The 19792-nt window shown below is 44.0% G+C and overlaps 2 protein-coding genes across 6 annotated transcripts in view; one reads left to right on the forward strand and one right to left on the reverse strand.

Moving 5' to 3' along the window:
- VPS8 (VPS8 subunit of CORVET complex) overlaps positions 1 to 19792 on the forward strand; it is a 152432-nt gene that overhangs the window by 23650 nt on the left and 108990 nt on the right. Inside the window, exons 1-5 of one of the 2 annotated variants that reach the window (XM_072121232.1) lie at positions 7841 to 8134; positions 15034 to 15203; positions 16603 to 16671; positions 17074 to 17201; positions 17335 to 17428. In XM_072121232.1, coding sequence (XP_071977333.1) covers positions 8065 to 8134; positions 15034 to 15203; positions 16603 to 16671; positions 17074 to 17201; positions 17335 to 17428 — 531 coding nt within the window. In that variant the 5' untranslated portion in view covers positions 7841 to 8064. Of the gene's footprint in view, positions 1 to 7840; positions 8135 to 15033; positions 15204 to 16602; positions 16672 to 17073; positions 17202 to 17334; positions 17429 to 19792 lie in introns of those variants that run through there. The other variant, XM_072121231.1, reaches the window with a different exon arrangement.
- On the reverse strand, positions 1695 to 10106 carry DBR1 (debranching RNA lariats 1). 4 transcript variants are annotated; one of them, XM_072121236.1, is made up of 9 exons: positions 10000 to 10106; positions 6427 to 6691; positions 5531 to 5655; positions 4736 to 4816; positions 4556 to 4641; positions 4244 to 4468; positions 4028 to 4105; positions 3770 to 3915; positions 1695 to 3541 (listed from the first exon to the last, which is right to left on the reverse strand). In XM_072121236.1, exons 2-9 carry the CDS (start codon positions 6621 to 6623, stop codon positions 2890 to 2892), a joined length of 1590 nt encoding a protein of 529 aa, XP_071977337.1. In that variant the 5' UTR covers positions 6624 to 6691; positions 10000 to 10106; the 3' UTR covers positions 1695 to 2889. The 4 variants fall into 4 exon arrangements, with proteins under 4 accessions (XP_071977337.1, XP_071977338.1, XP_071977336.1 ...); XM_072121237.1 differs by lacking the exon at positions 10000 to 10106 and adding an exon at positions 7672 to 7819; XM_072121235.1 differs by lacking the exon at positions 10000 to 10106 and adding an exon at positions 7684 to 7808.

Raw genomic sequence — 19792 nt, forward strand, 5'->3', positions numbered from 1 at the left:
TTCACAATGATATTTACAGTAAAATCTTTGTCAAAGATTTAATTTTACTGTATTATCATGGAATGATGGACATACACAGAGGGTTGAGCTTTCTTGTTTGTACTTTGCATCGGCCATAGCACTGTTTGAGTTTTTTTTCTCAAGAAGAATCATCATTAATTTTTAGGGGCTCACTGAGAACCTTCAGCTCCGTATGAAACTTGTATAAGTTGTATGCAGGGACCAGCCCTGTCCTACTCCCTATGGCAGTTGTCGACCTATGGCACAGGTGCCAGAAGTGGCACTCGGAGCCCTCTCTTTGGGCACCTAGGCCATCACCCAGCACAAAGGTCACCATTCAGGACTCAAGACCTGAATAAAGGAGGTGTGGACAGAGCTTGATTATCATTGTAGCCTCTTCTCCAGACCCATGATTCATCCTGTTAAGAGGACTTTAGAGGGAAACTACAATAACAATCCAAATTTCTCATTTCCCTTGTATTGGTGTCATCTGGGCGTCAATACGTTTGACACCTGCGAGTTACTTTGAATTGGCATTTGGCACCTTGCGAAAAATATCTGGCTTTTGCTTGTAGTTTTGGCACTCAGTGCCTAAAAGGTTCGCCATCACTGCCTTATGGTATCCAAAATGTATTACTATTTACTTTTCAAGAATTGTGAGACGAGTCATCCACAGGTCCTGGTTGTGCAAGTGTAAGTTTTATGAGTTGTGTGTGTCTATGTGTGCATCTCTGTCTACCCTACTACTACACTACACCATATTTCATAGTCCCTACAATCTTTTATGAAGTTTAATGGCCTTGATATGCAAATTTTCTAAAGAGGCTACTGAGGCTTGGAGTAGCCGGAGCTGAGGCTACACGCCGCGGGTACTCCACACCTCAGTAGCCTCTCACATCCACAAAGCTGGAGTTCTGCGCATGCCAGCAACTGCACGATCTCAGCTCCAAAGCCAGAGCTACTACGCATGAGCACGATGCCCCGGAAGAAGCTAACCAGCGAAACCCTGGGTCGGGCGATGAGTTGGCGTACTCATGCATTTGTTATGCGCATTTTATTTGGCTCTATGTGAGTAGATTTTAAAAATAAAACTATTGGATTTTGGAACTGTCTACGCTATGTCTGCATCTTTTCCCCTGTTTAGCGGAGTATGCTACCATTGAGGATTAAAAAGACACTTAAGCGTTTCCGTGTCTGTATGGTGCCTTTCAACAGTTCAAGTGATTTTATTGAAGGATGTACATATAATACGAATCTGGAAGGAAACTGAGGAATTAGAAGACTATATAGAGTTCCGGTCACACTACATTATAATTATCTGTACACATGGCTGTTCCCGTTATCACTTCTCACAACCAACTATACTGATCTTGATTAATACAGTAGCTGGCTATGTATCATACCAAACTAATCTTTGTGAATTCCCCCTGCGAGGGGTATGTGTTTTGCCGTGACGTATTGTAAGGCACTATTCGATTTTCTTTCAATAAAATATTGTTGAAACTAAAATTCCAAGTCATGTGCATAAGCCCTTACTCAGCTTCTGGACATGATGTGACTTGTAATTTTTCCAGCAGTTCTCTGGGTTTGCTCTTAGTCTCTGAGCTGTTAGGACCCTGTATGATCTACACCTTTTTGATTTGACATATATAAAACTTGGGTTACAATTATTAAAAGTCAATAAAACACACGACTACAAGTTCAAAAATGTATTTTCTGTTAAATTAGATTTAATCCCATAAACTTTAAAGAAATATTAAAATACGGTTACTTAAAAGGAACCTATCGCCTCTGCTACCCCTACAAAACCACAAATAGTACCTGGTTCTGCATTTTGCATGTCTGTTGAAAGTGTTTTTATAGTTTCTCAATGTTGTGGTATGCCTGTAAAAAGCAATTTTCTTCTTCTCCTCTGCCAAGATGCGGTCAAGGAGGTGGGGGAACTGTACTGGGCAGTCAAACTACTATGCTTCCCGACAGCTGATTGCACTCCGTACCCTCTCCTATTGGTGACGTCACTCTCTTGCTCGCTGGAGTACTTGCACATGCACACTACTCCTCTAATCTTGATTTTCTAGCAAGTACTTGGCTGCCTTTACAAGCACACGCAGAATAACCTATACTACTGTACCGCTGGAGCGTCACTCAGCTAGCCGACCGCGTACGTATTGAGCCGTCACCTAGATCAGAAGCGCAGTGCCCATGCACCAGTACACCAGAGAGCAGGAGAGTGACATTGACGACAGAGGAGGTTGGGGAGTGCAACCAGCTGTCAGGAGGTGGAGTTGCTTGACTGCCTGATCGGACACCTTTTTCAGACTTGCAAACTGCAGGACCGAGTAATATTTGTGGCTTTGTGTGGGTAGCAGAGGTGACAGGTTCCCTTTATTTAAAAAGCATCTTTTATACAATGTTATTTTACAGGAACATGTTTTGAGGGCAATAATATTATTATATTAAACTCAAAATATAAAACTTAAAAAAAAAAGGAAGAAGAATGTAAACCTTGTGCCAAGCCAATTGTAACAATCACTGCAAAACCATTCTGACATGTCAGGGATTTTGATTGGCGACAAACACCTCTCTTATTAATAAAGCAACCAAAGCTGCCCCCAGCAGGTTACAGCTGGATCAGGAGAGGAAGGGTGAGTAGAGTGAAGATCTTCTATGGCCTCTCTCTGCCACTGTGCACTTTGTCTAATCATATTGTTCATCTCTGTGTTTCTACCATTTTGCTTTTCCAGCGATATGTGAGACTTCAGAACCAGGCCTGTCACTAATCACTGTGACATGACAGAAGTTTTATAAAATGAGTTACATATGGGGTACACCTCACACACCACCACCAGCTGGTACAAGAGGAGTGAACAGTTCTTTTTACCTGGCCATTTACTCATCATCTTCAGCTGTATATATGGCCTGATTCCGTCTCTTAATCTTCACACTACCTCGTCCATTCTCATCACTTAACCTCTTGAGGAGTCTCTCTGTGTTCTTTCCTTCCCCTTCTGTCTGACTGCTTTCTGACCGTTCTGTCTCATCATTGGTGGAATCAATAGCATCATCTGATGAGCCGGCCAACGAATCAGACAGCACACGAAGGTTAGAAAAGTCTGGTGTCAATTCTGGAGAAGGATCCACAGACTTTACAGAGATGTCTTCTTGCTCATCCTCCTCATCGTCATCATCCTCCAAAGTTATCTCATCAGGGTTAATTGAAGAAGAAAGGACAGAGTTATCAGTGCTATATTCACTGGGATCTTCCACAGACCCACCACTGTCAATATCATCTTCTGCCGCATCGAATTCGCCACCTTCTTCATCTTGTTGACGGACCTTGGCATTGATGTCCACAAGTCCAAAACGGGCACAGAACTCGGTTGTCTGTGGATTAACTATATGGGAAGCTACTCTCTTATACTGAGGATTGTTAGGGTTATAACTTGGCATGGTGACACTAAAGTTTTGTGGTATAGCAAGATCATTGCCTAGATCATTTAGAACTTCTTCTTTTATTTGTTCAGTGGCGCTGAAATCCCACCTAAAATAGAAACAGTAAATATCAGCAAAATCCTAAGAGGGTGCCACACCAATATGACTTTACTCTTCATGTAGGAGGCCACATTGGGCCTGTCAGAGACAGACAAGTTACTACCATTTTGTACAGCAATTGAACCTTTGAGATATAGTCTAGCAATATGCCAAATGTGACAATCAATTGCCTAAAGATTTGTGTACGAGTAATACGATTCCTCATTCTGAAATTTACCTGCTGTGTAGACCATTGTTCTCAGGCATATTCCATGTATTAGGTGTAACGTTCAGAAGATCTTTAGTTGCTTTAAGAACAGAGAGCCATTCTAGGTCATATTCTAGTTGATTTGACTTGCTTGAATCATGCTCTACCTCTATAATCTGAAAAAAATTAAATGAAGTAAAAAGACATTATACCACACAGCTTAATAGTACATCTAAGTGACAATGATAAGAATGTGCAAATGTCAAGAGAACAGTAACCCCTCCTCACCTGGAGAAATTCTCGACGTGGTAAGCATTTATCAAGCGCCAAAAACTTTGTTTCCTTTGGGTTCTTGCCGTCTTTATTCTTTAAAATTGAAGAGAAAATGGTTAAATATCTGGAACAGGACCTCTTGCACTCAAACTGCTCTTTCTCTACTCAATTTCATAGAATATTGTAAAGAACTTAAAAAATTCAGCTAAAACAGGAAGGAAACTTTCTTACCGGATGTTGCATAAAAGCAGCAAATTTGACATGGAGATGAGCGGAAAACCAGTATGATGGCTGGAGGTACTGGAGGAGCTCACTAGCTGCGGGGCTGCCCAGGGTGTTGCTCTCTACCTCTTGTTTAAAGAACTCCTTTTTCTTCAAGAGTTGCTTCTTATTCCCATAGTGATAAATGCTACGGGGCCAGTCATGGGACAGAAACACATCCATAGGTTCTTTCAGCTTCAAATACAAGATAACAGAAATGAGGTGTTTAATCTGGTGATCGGGTAGACAATAGCAAGGAGACCAGCAGTACTATCTGCTTACCTGCTTAAGTTTAAAGACCTCTATGTTCCTCACATGATATGCACTTCTAATTGTATCTTTCGTGTATGGTGGGTGTTCAAAATGACCTAGAAAAATGACACAGGAGAAATGTTATCTTAATGTTAAGTAAATATTTTATTATTTTGTATGAACAAAAGGTAGACACTCATCTAAACGTACCTTTTCTGTAATCGTGGGATTTAAAAATTCCAGAAATTCCTCCAATTCGCACCCCACGATATTTCACAACACCAGCGTACCCTTAAGGTGGGGAAGGAAAAAGAAAATTAATCTACATTCTAAATTCTAGCATATGCTGTCTGGTCAAGCACCCATAAACGCTAGGTTTTAAAAAGATAATCTGAAAACTAACATTAGTGGAATAACTTTATTGGTCAACTGGATTCCAACCCCTAGGGTTCCTATAGATACCTAGAATGAAGCAGACCCAATGGGGTGAATTTATTAAAACTGGAGTTTTAAACATGAGCCTTCAATTCCCCCCTGACGCTCCAGCCTCTTAGTAGATCCGGCATAATGTGCGTCAGTTTGGACACAAGCCCAGGTCTGAAATTCCGTAGATTTAGGCTAAACAGCATAATAAAAAAGTGGCGGCCCGGGGCATTCATGCAGCTGCCCACCCATAGTGTTTTCTTTGAGTTGCATTACGAACACTGTCTTTAGTCTTTTCAATGCAGATATCTATTTAGGTCCTACCAGTTAGATTGCCAAATTATACATCCTATGAATAAGCTCTTCATTGCAGTAGTCACAATACTCCTTTTAAGGAACCATTACACATTTAAATGAAATTCCCTATCCTGTGGGTACATGCTGATTGGTGGAAATCCAAGTTTTCCCAACATATTATATGGCAAGGTAAGCAGGTGTCCTGCCACTCTGTTCATCTCTAGCGGGACTGCTGTGTGTATACAAGGGAGTTACAAAGCTTGTAGTGTAAAATGTTTTACCTACCCAAATAGTATATATTTGGTGCCACCCAACCACCATAGGGTAGCTCCTGAAGGTAATTTGAAGCCTCGTGATTCCCTCCAATGAAGATGGTAAGTATTGGAGCTTGTTTCTCACCAGAATAATACCTGCAGAATAACAAAATATTAATATATAACACAAAAGGGGCACATTTACTAAAAGCAGTACAAACTGCTTTGTGTGCACTTTGCCTGTGTAGAGTACAGAGGGCGCCAGATTCATGATTTGTTGCCCACGTTATTCATGAATCTGGCGATCCGTGCACTGCTTTGACCGAGTGCACCTTTAACATAGGGCATGCAACACATTTCTGTCGGACTTTGCATGATAAATGTGATGTATCAAGAGAGTAGATTGTCCTTATAATGAGAACTTAGTTTTGCCCTTATACAAATCACTGGTCAGTTTTGGGCACCAGTGTATAAAAAGGACATTGTAGAACTGGAACGGGTGCAGAGGAGAGCACCCGAGATTTGTAGGTGAATGGGAGGGGACTAAATTAAAATGGCAGATTACAAAATTTGGCGTTAGTCAGTTTAGAAAAAAAGATGGCTGAGGGGAGATCTTTTTTCTAAACTGAATAATCCCAAATTTTGTAATCTGCCATTGTAATCTAGTCCCCCCATTCCTCTAATAATCTTGGTTGCTCACCTCTGCACCCGTTCCAGTTATACCTCAGTACAATGTACAAGAAGACTGGCGCAGAGGCTTCAGTAAATCTTGGCCGTGTAATATCTGTCTTCAGTACAAATCTACAGTATGGCTCCATTTAGTACGGCCTGGATTACCTGATTTGGTGGTTAGGTTATACACACGGGCAGAGGCATAGAATCATGGCTACCTCTATTGTAAGTATAATGTAAGCAATGAGGACTTACTTGTAAAAGGTCTGCATCTGGCGGTATTTTGGAGGCACAGCCATGCATTTCATATCCCCCTCATTTCTCACTGCTTGAAAGTCCCCACAGCAGAGCAGGAGGTCTACTTTAGTGTTCTCCTTCTGCTCCATGTACTGGATGGTCTCATAGATCTTATCGAGTTCTCCATGGCAGCAACCTTCTACTGCAATCTTCATTGTTGTTGTTGTTGTTAGGTGTAGTATATCACAAGGTTGAGAGCAATGATTTTTACTTACAAGCCCATCTGCACAAGAAAAGTGAACAATGTGTAAAAGTACAGTCCAACAAAACCTATTTTATCCCCCATGAGAGGCTACCTTTAAATGATGACTTCATGAACGACTATTCAATTCTAAAGGGCTAACGGAGACATGCAGCCAACAGAGCCTCAGGTTGTGGCTCACATGCTGATCCCTGCTGAGATCAATGATGGCTACCTTCAATGATAGCAGTGCTCACTGGTGCGGGAGGCCAGCAACGGTGGGAACACAAGACAAGTGCTCAACTCTCCTGGCATCTCCCCAGGTCGAGAGGGGACCCGAAGTGGTGAGGACATGTCATCTACACTGTACTCACCGCTCAGCTCCTCTCCTGCTCCCAGGGGTGCTATGCCTTGGGTCCACGCCAGCACACACAGCCAATATCAGAAGCCAGGGGAGGAAAAGAAGGAAGACTAAGAGGAGCCTGGAGAGGCCATAGTAGGGTTGTGATCTCCCAGGCACAAGCCATCAGCAAAAGACCACCCGGACCCGGGACCACGAGCAGGGCAAGGACACAGTATTATTTTTTTGTCACCCCCCTTCAGGGGGGGGGGGGGGGGAGTGCAGAGGTTCCTATAACAAGGCGATGGGTAAAGTTCCCAACTGCTGGGATCCACACTGACCCCGCAATCCAGACAATGGAGATCCCATTCTCACTAAAGATACCATAATTCCACTGCCCTAAACATCTCACACTGAAATCACAGGATGCCATTCTATTGCGTTAACAAAAATCAATAAACAACTGTTAAAAACACCAGATAGTGAGCAGTAAATCCCCAGAGAGATGTAGTTGTAGTTTGCAGTGACCTGGCAAATGCTGCAGAAAATACCGCGCCTGGGAGCAGCCATAGAAAAGGCCACGTGTGAACAGTCCCTGGCCGATCGCCTTTTCCATTATTATTATCATTGTCCATTCAATCCTCACAAAACCATAATAAAACCACAACCGTACAACACACACCTGACTACTTACCTGGACTCTCCACTTCTGTCCTCACTCACACACATACCGCGCAGGCGCAGATTGTTTCGTAGAGCAGGAAGTTGTCATCGTCATGCGTGACGACGTCAGTGAAGCTGGCGTAGCGTTTCATTGGCTAAGGCTTTTTTTTAACGCTGGATTTACTTTGGAAATTTTGGAATGCTTTAGGTGATAGGTTAAATCACTGTAAACATAGCGATAACAACAGCGACTAAAGCAACCACGCCCTCGCCATTTGTTATAGTGATGCAAAACAAATGTAAATAACAGCGGCCACCGTGTCACGTGACATCCTTGAGAAATACGGAAGTCTGCGTGGAACGCATATCAGACAAGCTAAAGGGGAAGCATGACTTCCGGGCTGCTTGACGCATGCGCAGTGCTCGACAATTCAGCTGCCCCTGTTCCCTGATAAACTATAATTCCTGTGTACCTGGACTGAGTAAGTGACGTGTGGGTGTGGTGGGCTGAGGTCATACACTGCTATCCTATACAGGGGGAGGGTGATAGAGGATTCTATCCAACATCTTTGTATCTTACCTGAGAATAGCATTATACTCTCCTGTACATTATAAAGAGGTATTATGCAGTCTACTGCTCTCTGTTATCAGCTGTTTGGGCAGCTTGCCTGTCCTTAAGAGCAGTGTTACACATTGTTCCCTTTATCCTATTTGTGATTGTTAACGTGCATTTTATTTATCTGTTTTCATGCTGCACATGAGCTTATAATATAACATCCATTGTGTTTATATCAGTTTAGGGCGATATTCACATGAACAAGCTGACTCTCAGCCATGATAAACAGAAGAAAGACTCAATTCATCTTGTGGATGAGTTTCTTCCATGTTTATCACCTTTCTTTATAAACTATAGTCTGTTAGTGAAAAGCAGATCTGACTAAGACAAGTTGTGAGAAAAGATCTGATAAAATGAAATGCAATTAAGGTAACCGTAAAATATCTCCTAGCACATGTGAAGTAGAACTTAGAGGATGTTGTCCCATGCATGAGTTGAGTCTGAAGAACTCAGACAGGCTTGTAGGATTTACTGTAACGAACCTCAAATCGCTGAAAAGTTGATTTTAGAAAGTAGAAGGGCATGGATAACAAATATGAGAAGATTAGCACAGTCACAGTGCCTGTGTGACATGCTATAACTAGCATGCATTTCATATGCAAAAGTAAATGGTTCTTTCTGTGTATAGGGCATACCTCTGTATTATGTCCATTTTTTTCCATGGGTTTAACCACGGCTTTCAAACTTTGCACAGCTTGAAAGCCAGACCAGCCTGATATCAGGCTAACTCATCAACCAGGACTGGTACCAATGCATACATTAGACCAATGTTACAGAAGAAAGTGCTGATCCATTTTGACAGTTATACTTCTTGTTTTCCTATGTTTATGTATTATCTACTAATACTTGGCACTAATCACCAACAAAGGACCCTGTAAGATGCATATAACACAGAAAAGGATACATAGAGTTCTTTAGTAACCGCATGGTGAGCATTAACCGGTTGCAAGATGCCCACCACTGGTTTCAAAGTAGTAGTAATTAAACTAAAACCAATGCCCAGTTTGCATCTACATCTACAACTTTTCCATTATTCCCATATTTATTTTTTTTTTAGCATTTTTGCTGTTCTGAATAAAGGACATGGGACAGTTATGAATAAAGTACAGTGGTGTAACTACAGTGATAGCAGCCTCTTTGGGCCCCACAGAGTCAGGGGGCCACATCACCCAACCTGACACTAAAGAATGGAGGATGTGCCCCATTAAATACATTGTACAGCGATGTATGTGATTTGTACGTGCTCTATATGTGTTGGTATGTGTGAAAGTGTGTCATGAACCTCCACACTGGAGAGTTGGGGTTCATGACACCCTTTCACACATACCAACACATATCATGGGGTGCACCCACGCTAGGGAACCTTGCAAATTAGCCCTTAAACTGCCCACTTACACAAAATGGTGTTCTTACACTAATTTCCACTCCCAAGCGCTCAGCACACCCAGTCATCCCAATTTTGTCAGGGAAACCAAAGGCATCCGCCCAGGGGGCGCACAACCACATTATGTACCTCCCTACCACTTATGTGCCTATGGAATGCTACTGCACAGAGCCACTCTGCACCCGATACAGTCCCCTGCTAACATTTATCACAGCCTCCACCACTCAGTTACGGTTTACAAGGCACCCACACTAGGACAGCACACGTAAATGACGATTGATGTTGAAATAAACAGACATACATAGTGAAATAAAACGGGATCAAATGAAGAAAAACAGACCACTTACCAATTGGATTGGCATAGAGATCCTAGGAGGAGAACCGATGGAGAAACCCTGGACAGCTCTAAACAACAGGTCGCATCTCTTGAAACTGACAATGAATTGATGCTGGCATGCTGCTTTTTGACTAACCACCTAATCCGCCCCCTTGGTTATGTGGGAGGGGCGTGGCTACAACTGTATCAAGGTGGAAATTTGTGGGCGTATTTCCTAATTATATCACATCCATGGCTCTCCTAAGGGGAAGATTTGCCCAGCACATTTCCCAGCATGCATTTACAAATCCAACAATATCAAACATCATTATAAAATGTTGGCCCAATGGTCTCAAAGCTATTTTTCTTGGTTCCCCAACTCCGAAATCCTTGGAGCTTTACACCCCAGGATTATCAGAGGATACTGATCACAGATTTGTTGGCCAGAAATCGAAATATTTGACAGTTTACTTTACAGTTACGTTTTAATATTTCTATTCATGGGACAGAGGAAAGTCTCTATCGATTACCATTTTCTATTTATGGGAAACACAAAGGGGAAGGGGGGACCAGGTGCTAATTATGTTATCTTATAAGGCAAAGATGATTTCCTATTGGAAAGAGAAACCCATCATTTATTACACAGTGTATAAATGTGTCTATATGAGTGTAATATGTATATTTTTAAGCAGGAAGGGGTCACCATTTGGAAGTCTGCTATGGGGCCCTGCCTATTCTAGTTACACCCCTGATAAAGGAAGGCATGACACAAGGGGCATGAGAGGACCCATGTACAGGCAGCTCTGACATAAAGTGCATGATTTAACTACTTATTTCAATTTATTTTATATTATTTCTATAAAGAAGAGAAAGTGCATAGCTATATCACAGAGCGCACCATTATGTTTTATTTCACATAGGTATATTATAGTATGAGCTGCTAAAGTTTGAGAAAGGTCAAGAGCCTTCATAATAAGAAATATAAACAGTATCTAGCAAATAAAAGTAGAAAACAAAACATGCAATGGCTCTATTGCAGGCTTCTTTCTCCTTGTCTCCTTGAGCCCCCCTCTTCACAATCCAGTGTCAGAGTGGCCCATCGGAGTGGGGGGAAGGCCCTGATGCTAATAGAAGCTGTTGGGGCGGGGGGCCCTGATGCTAATAGAAGCTGTTGGGGCGGGGGGCCCTGATGCTAATAGAAGCTGTTGGGGCGGGGGGCCCTGATGCTAATAGAAGCTGTTGGGGCGGATGGCCCTGATGCTAATAGCAGCTGTTGGGGCGGGGGGCCCTCATGCTAATAGAAGCTGTTGGGGCGGATGGCCCTGATGCTAATAGCAGCTGTTGGGGTGGGGGGCCCTGATGCTAATAGAAGCTGTTGGGGCGGGGGGCCCTGATGCTAATAGAAGCTGTTGGGGCAGGGGGCCCTGATGCTAATAGAAGCTGTTGGGGCGGGGGGCCCTGATGCTAATAGAAGCTGTTGGGGCGGGGGGCCCTGATGCTAATAGAAGCTGTTGGGGCGGGGGGCCCTGATGCTAATAGAAGCTGTTGGGGCGGGGGGCCCTGATGCTAATAGAAGCTGTTGGGGCGGATGGCCCTGATGCTAATAGAAGCTGTTGGGGCGGGGGGCCCTGATGCTAATAGAAGCTGTTGGGGCGGATGGCCCTGATGCTAATAGCAGCTGTTTGGGCGGATGGCCCTGATGCTAATAGCAGCTGTTGGGGTGGGGGGCCCTGATGCTAAAGGAAGCTGTGGGGGGAGGGAGCCCTGATACAAATAGAAGCTGTGGGGGGAGGGGGCCCTGATACTAATGGAAAATGTTGGGGGAGGGGACCCTGATGCTAATAGAAGTTGCAGGGGGGGGGGACCTTATGCTAATAGAAGCTGTGGGGGGAGGGGGCCCTGATGCTAATGGAAGCTGTGGGGGGAGGTGGCCCTGATGCTAATGGAAGCTGTGGGGGGAGGGGGCCCTGATACTAATAGAAGCTGTGGGGGGAGGGGGCCCTGATACTAATGGAAAATGTTGGGGGAGGGGACCCTGATGCTAATAGAAGTTGCAGGGGGAGGGGGACCTTATGCTAATAGAAGCTGTGGGGGGAGGGGGCCCTGATGCTAATGGAAGCTCTGCAGGGAGGGGGCCCTGATGCTAATGTTAGCTTTGCAGGGAGGGGGCCCTGATGCTAATGGAAGCTCTGCTGGGAGGGGGCCCTGATGCTAATGGAAGCTCTGCTGGAAGGGGGCCCTGATGCTAATGGAAGCTCTGCTGGGAGGGGGACCTGATGCTAATGTTAGCTTTGCAGGGAGGGGGCCCTGATGCTAATGGAAGCTCTGCTGGGAGGGGGCCCTGATGCTAATGGAAGCTCTGCTGGGAGGGGGCCCTGATACTAATGGAAGCTCTGGGGAGAGGTGGCCCTGATGCATATGGAAGTTCTAGGGGTAGGGGGCCCTGATGCTAATGGAAGCTCTGCTGGGAGGGGGCCCTGATGCTAATGGAAGCTCTGCTGGGAGGGGGCCCTGATGCTAATGGAAGCTCTGCTGGGAGGGGGCCCTGATACTAATGGAAGCTCTGGGGAGAGGGGGCCCTGATGCATATGGAAGCTCTGGGGAGAGGGGGCCCTGATGCTAATGGGAGCTCTGCAGGGAGGGGGCCCTGATGCTAATGGAGGCTCTGCGGGGAGGGGGCCCTGATACTAATGGAAGCTCTGGGGAGAGGGGGCCCTGATCCTAATGGAAGCTCTGGGGAGAGGGGGCCCTGATGCTAATGAAAGCTCTGGGGGGAGGGGGCTTGATGCTAATTGAAGCTGTGGGGGGAGGGGGCCCTGATGCTAATGGAAGCTGTGGGGGGAGGGGGCCCTGATACTAATTGAAGCTCTGGGGGGAGGGGGCCCTGGTTTCGCTAATGGCAGCTGTGGGGGGAGGGGAGCCATGCGACTAGATTGACTATAATGGATGCTTTGGGTGTGGAGTCTTTGACTATAAGGGCAGCTGTGGGGGATGTCTGTGACTATATTGTCTGTTTTGGGGAGGTGACACTATAATGGTGGCTTTGGGGGGGGGCGTTGTGACAATAATGGCTGCTGCGGGGGATGGGGCTATGTGACAATGATGGCTACAATGTGGGGTGCTTTGACTATACTTACTCCTCTCGCTAGCTATCTATCAATGTTCTGGCTACTGTATACACACTGTTACTCCAATGACTAATGTGGTGGCACCATAACTGACTTAATTTCTTACTGTGGGGCCCCTGTGATTATATTGGCTGTTGTGAGAGAACTGTTACTATAATGGCACCATTATGATACCCGATACAGTGGAGTCAGCATTTCAAAGTTGCCTTCCGTGGGGCACTGTTACTATATTGGCAACTGTAATGAATTGAGAAACCTAAAAGTTTTGTGTTGCTTAATATACAGACTCAAATCGTGGCTGGTATGATTTTACATGGTTATCTAGGTCTAAGGCCAGCGCCACACATAGTGCTTTGTCTGCGCTTGCAAACGCAGACAAAGTCGCGCCCACCGGGGCGGGCCTCGCCCCGATCGCATCGGCGTTTCTATGGAAACGCCTGCGATCGGGAACGAGCCGACGGTGCTTCGCGTTAAATTAACGCAAAACACCGGTGGCTCGTTCCCGATCGCAGGCGTTTCCATAGAAACGCCGATGCGATCGGCCGAGGCCCGCCTCGGTGGGCGCGACTTTGTTTGCGTTTGCAAGCGCAGACAAAGCGCTACGTGTGGCGCCGGCCTAAGAAGATAAGAGAACTCCTCCAATTACATGTCTGTAGTCTGTAAGTCACCAGATCAACAGCAAGTGCTTGTATTACCCGTAAGCTGACAATTCTGCAGCATCTGTCCTTTGACCCCCACACATGGCGTTACATCCACATAACACAGCCACACATGGAGCTACAGCCACAGTACACAGCCATACATGGAGATATTGCAGGAGTGTACAGCCAAAAAAGGAGCTACAGCGGCACTACACAGCCATACAAAGAGGCACAGCCGCCATACATGAAGTTGCAGCAGGAGTCAACGGCCAAAAAAGGAGCTACAGCCGCACTACGCAGCCACACGTGGACCTACATCCACAGTACACAGCAATACATGTGGCTACAGTCCCAGTACACAGTCATACATGGAGCTACAGCTACGGTACACAGCCACTGCCAAGTTTGCGTCCATATACGTCCCCCCAGACAGCAATAGGCTCCCGGCGGTGGTACAGTGCCTCGCACGTGTGGCACCATACACGGGGCATGCTCTATCTTTCCCCCTGTGCACGGCTGTGCACCGCTATCTCCTATGGACAGGGGTGGACACCGCAGAGCCCCTTTGTAGATATAGTATGTGACCGCTATATAGTCATGGTTTGGTGCAGTGGACATTTGTGACATTTTTTTAGCACCCTTTAGATTTTGTTCTCAGGTCTGTGTCTCATTTTAACAAGTTAGTGGATTAACAACCACCTGTTCCCTACCTAGGGATCGCAGTACCGTTATGTCATCTGTGCTGTTCCCACTAAGCTTTTTTCTGTTTGTATGGAGCATATTTTGGTGCTGTATTTCTGTAATTCTGATGTATAGAGTGAGCTTGCATGAATGCTGCAGTTGTGTACTGACCTTGGTACTGATCCTGCATTAAATGTTAGATGCTTCTAATAAATCCGCTGGAACGTGTTTTACATTTCAACTAGGAGTAGTCTGGTAGTCTTTCACGTTTCATGAAGGGTGGGGGGTGGGCCCCCCAAATTTTTCTTCGGTGGGCCCAAGGTACTTCAGTCCGACACTGTCACAACCTAGAGACCCCCATCTATTTGTAAAAAAACTTGCAACTTGGTCCTCTTACAGACGCTTTAATGACTTTAATACAGAATTGTACTACTGAAAGCATGGCTGCTTTGTTCCAACAAAACATTTCCTCTGTGTTGTTTAGTAGTATTTTAGCTATATTCAGTTCTGTAGAGCTTCTGGATAAATGTAGCAATGTTTTTGACAAAAAACAGCTATGATTTTCTACTCATCTAAAATCTATAATTTATGTATTTATTTATTGTTTTTGTGCAGTGGAGCCGGACCCTGGAGAAGACAATCTAAGCTCAAGGGGATGGGAGTCAGGAAGATTTATTGCTGAAGCTGCTGGGTTATCTGGAAGCATAGAAGATGAACTCAATAAATCTCAGACTTCTATAAGCTATCTAGATGTGGATAAGGACTTGGATTCTAAGCAGGAACTGGTGAATATTATACTAGTTGTATAGATGAAGTGACTAGATAAGGCTAGGTACATATATGGGTCCTTCCCAGAGGTAGGATAGGGCACAAAACCCTCACGAGTGTGCCTCCAACCCATCTATTCCAATATTACAACCACGCAGGGACCTTATAGTAGTAGATACTAGCCCGTCTTACAGAGTAGTGGTTTATAGGAGACATGAAGGTATTCATCCACCTTTCCCGTCTCTTACATCTGACCAGGTCTGCTGTGACCTCTACCAGCTGCATCTTGGATTTGTTAAGTTTACAACAACATTTATTTTGATCAATTCCACAAAATGCTAAAAGCCGCCAGTCTTCACATTTTTGTGTTAAAATGGCTTTCCATGATATGAAAAGGAAAATCTTTGCTACAAATCTATCAACCTGGCACTTTGATTACTAGTACTGTTTTGTACCCATATAGGCAGGATAAGAGTAGTGGTACTGTGCTTTGTCCATATAGGCAGGATAGGAGTAGTACTGTGCTTTGTCCATATAGACAGGATAGTAATAATGTGTTGTGCCCATATATGCAGGATAGGAACAGTAGTACCTTGATTTGCCCAGTATTCAGGATACTACTAGTAATAGAGTAGAATGGCCTGGTGAAGGATATGAGTGGTAGTTGTGTTCTATAGCCTAGTGTAGGATAGGTGTAATAGTGCCCTGCTATGCCCAAAGTAGGAAAAGAGTTACAAAGAAAGCAAATTAACATAAACAGAAAACCCACAGACACGCCAACTCAGAGACGCACATAAAAAGCATACATACCTCACATGCTTTTGATGTAGTGCTGCCTGAAAAGGACCTTTGGAGGACTCACAGTTCCTGAAAGGTAAATGGTACTGAATGTGTGTCAGCAGTCTGTACACATGTAGAGCCATAAAGACTGTATACACTCGTATACACTTCTATCTGTGTCCTAGGGACAGAGAGGAAGTTAAAAGCTGGTAGGTGGGCCCCTCAAAGTTCTGGGTCCTGGTGCTACTTCCCCATCCCCCCCCCCCTTGGTAGCTACATCTCTTGACCTTTCATTTAAAGGGTAGGTATATGACCATAATAAGGTCACTAATATTCTACTTCCTATGTTTACGTTTTCATTTGTTACCAGGAGCCGCAGTTCATGTGAGATTCTGGATTTACTGTGACGGCTCGCATCTGGCAGATGGAGGGGGCCACACAGTCATTATTATTTGCACACTCCCTCCATCATAACTACTCCCGTAGTAGGGGTTAGAGGACTGTGAAGATGTACATTTTGCTATAATTTAGATCCTTTCTAGTAATTGGATGGTGTAGAAAATAGAGTGACATACTAAATACCTCATCCCTATATTATCTTGCCTGCCTGTTTATATGTATTTTTTTCTGTATTAGATCGATGACAAGGAGTTTGACATCCCCCAGGTTGACACTCCTCCTACTCTAGAGAGCATTTTGAATGAGGTGAGTTTCATATTTTCATGTATACATGGAAGCATTACAGGTTTCTGTTACTGGATCTGCAGCCTTAGGATACTTAAAGGAAATCTACCATGAGGAATCTACTTTCTGAGCGATTCCTCATGGTAGATTCACCGTCTGGGTAGCAGAAATATAGTCATCAATATGCTATTTAAGCTCTAAGGCTACTGGGGGTGTGGAGTATCCTGGCTCCGGAGGGGGGTGTAAAGGGGGGGGCGAAGGCTCCACGTCCCCAGTAGCCACTACTTACCCGTCCCTCTCCGCCATAATTTGAGCTGTGCACAAGCAAAAATAAAAAAAAAGGAAAACTATAAAAGAAGGAAACTATACTTGTATATGTGGTTTTATGCTGGGATTTACTTTTGGTTATGATTTTCTTTTTAGACAGATGATGAGGATGAACCTTTTATACCTGAGGATCCAGCTCTTCTAAACATAGAGACAATTGACACCCACTCATGTGACACCTCATCCTTAGCCAGCTCCGACAGTGGTGACCGGGCTCATAAAAGGTAACCACACATGACTTGTAATTCTTTATTATAGATTTACATCTATCTATCTGATGCTCTCTGTGATGTACAGAAGAAACCTGTTTACAATCCAAGATTGAATACATAATTTTTATCATTCCTAATTTTTTAGGAAAAAGAGGCTGCCCGATGCATTTTCACGCCATGGATCAGTAATGCGCCACACTCTGCTCAAAGGGATCTCTGCTCAGATAGTGTCTGCTACAGTAAGTATATGTATATTTCACTGAAGGACCTTAAGTTTATATTTGTGTCACCCCTTGTATTGTTCATGGAACCTAAGTTTTAAAACATAATCTTTATTTTACCTTTCATAAAAATCACAAAGAAGATCAATAACCGAGATACAAAAACATTATAACCATGGCTAGCACTGCACTATCCGAGCACTATGGTCAAGCATGATTGCTGCTTTGTTACCAGTCACCATGATTGCTGGATGCTATAGCAGCTGGTTTGAGAGGGGTCTATGCAAACTAAGTTTTGTTTACAGGCAGTCCCCGGGTTACATACAAGATAGGGTCTGGAGGTTTGTTCTTAAGTTGAATTTGTATGTAAGTCGAAACTGTATATTTTATAATGGAAGTTCTAGACAATTTTTTTTCTTTTGCCCCAGTGACAATTGGAGTTTCAAAATTTTTGGTGTAATTGGACCAAGAATTATCAATAAAGCTTCATTACAGACACCTTACAGCTGTACATTGCAGTCTGGGACTATAGTAAAGCATCCAGAGAGCTTCACCAGAGGTCACAGTGGGCAGAGGTGTCCGTCTGTAACTAGGGGTTGTCTGTAAGTCGGGTGTCCTTAAGTAGGGGACCGCCTGTACTTTTTTCTCCTTTTCTTGCTAGACCTATACCTGCTCTGATTATTCCAAGCTTTCTGCATACAATAATTTCCGATTTTCCTAACACTTCCTCAACGGCACTTGACAGGAGGGTTCCAATCCTCTCCAGGAACACGGAACAACTTGAAATCTATTTAAAGGGGTTCCTCCCCCTTGTTCATCAGTTGTTTCCTGTCCCTGGGATACGTGGAATCCTCCTCCCAAGACAGTTTGGAGTAGCAGCATTGCGTGGCAGCCTACCTGGTCCCAGCCCTGTGCTCCGGGGCTAGAGGGTTGCTGCAGAGTGCGGAGTCATGGGGGGCTTGACCTCCTTCAGAAAAGTTTTAGGGGTTCAGTAAACCCTTATAGCATTTTCTTCCAAAATCCGATCATATCACATGAAAATCAAGTCGGACAATGCTACCATAGTTCCTTATCTAAACAAGCACTGGGGCACACTGTTAAATTGTTAGAACAATTTTGGTAGAAATTGTCAATGTTAAATATTCAGCTGGAAAGAAAAAAACATTCTCTTCCTCTCTGTTGTTTAAATAAAGGGGATATTGAACACCAAGGCAGATTTTTTGAGCCGTGTATGCCTGGATGACCGACAATGGACTCTATCCCCAGCAATTTTTTTTTAAATCACCAAGAGATGGGGAATTCCGGTACTAGATCTTTTTGCATCCAGGAACAATCGACAGGTTCCGGAATTTTACTCCAGTGCAGGAAGAAAATAAAATAAAAAAATCTATCAATGTGTCTGGAAATCCTTTCTAGGGTTTCTTAAAGAACAGAATTCTCTGGATGGTACTTCAAATATATGTAACATTTTTGATTTTCTTCAAAAAGGTTTAGAGAGGGTCTCAGAACTAGTACCCTAAGGTACGAGTTTCAGTTCTCAGTACTTTCTTAGATACAAGCCTCATCGAGAAAGACTAGGTTAAGAGGTTTCTGAAAGCTTCTCAGAGAATGTCTTTGTCCGCCCCAGTGTTCCACCTTGGGTACTGTCTCTAGTCCTCCCATGTTTCCTCAAACCTCCATATGAACTCATACAAGAAATCTCTTTGAGATGCCTTTCGCTTAAAACTGCATTTTTGTTGTCTGTGGACAACAAAATGATTCTTAGTCATCATCCCTTGTTTTTACCGAAGGGGGTTTTAGGGTTTTATAGACAACAATCCATTGTTCTCCCCTCTTTTTGCCAAGATGCGAAATCTCAGAAGGAGATTGGATCTGAGAAGATGTGTTCTTACATACCTAAAAGCTACATAGGATTTCCAAAGGTCATCTACTCATTTAATTTGAAGGGAAAAATGAATGGAGCTCCAGCAGATAAAGCTATCATTGGAAAATGGATAAAGACCACTATTTCAGACTTTTATCAGGGATTATCTCTGCCTAAAAACCTGCAATCTCATTCAACTAGAGCAGTCTCCACTTCTACCAATGCAGAGGCTCTCGCTGCCCAAGAACAGATCTGCAAGGCAGCCAGTTGGAAGAATCCATTAAAATTTTTTCGTCATTAGAAATTGGATATTAGTTCTTCTTACAATCTCTTTTTCAGGAGGAATGTGCTCTTGGCAGTGCCGTTGCGGAGGTGTTAGGATTTAGATTACTTTTACCAGTAACTGGATTCTCTTCTCTTCTAAAGGGGTATTCCAACGAAGACCGGTTTCTTAACCGGTTAAGTACCGGGCCCTTTCCTGTTTTTTCATGTCCATTATTCACTCCCCACCTTCAAAA

The sequence above is a fragment of the Engystomops pustulosus genome, chromosome 8 (assembly GCF_040894005.1).
Source record: "Engystomops pustulosus chromosome 8, aEngPut4.maternal, whole genome shotgun sequence".
In the NCBI taxonomy this organism is placed as follows: Eukaryota; Metazoa; Chordata; class Amphibia; order Anura; family Leptodactylidae; genus Engystomops; species Engystomops pustulosus.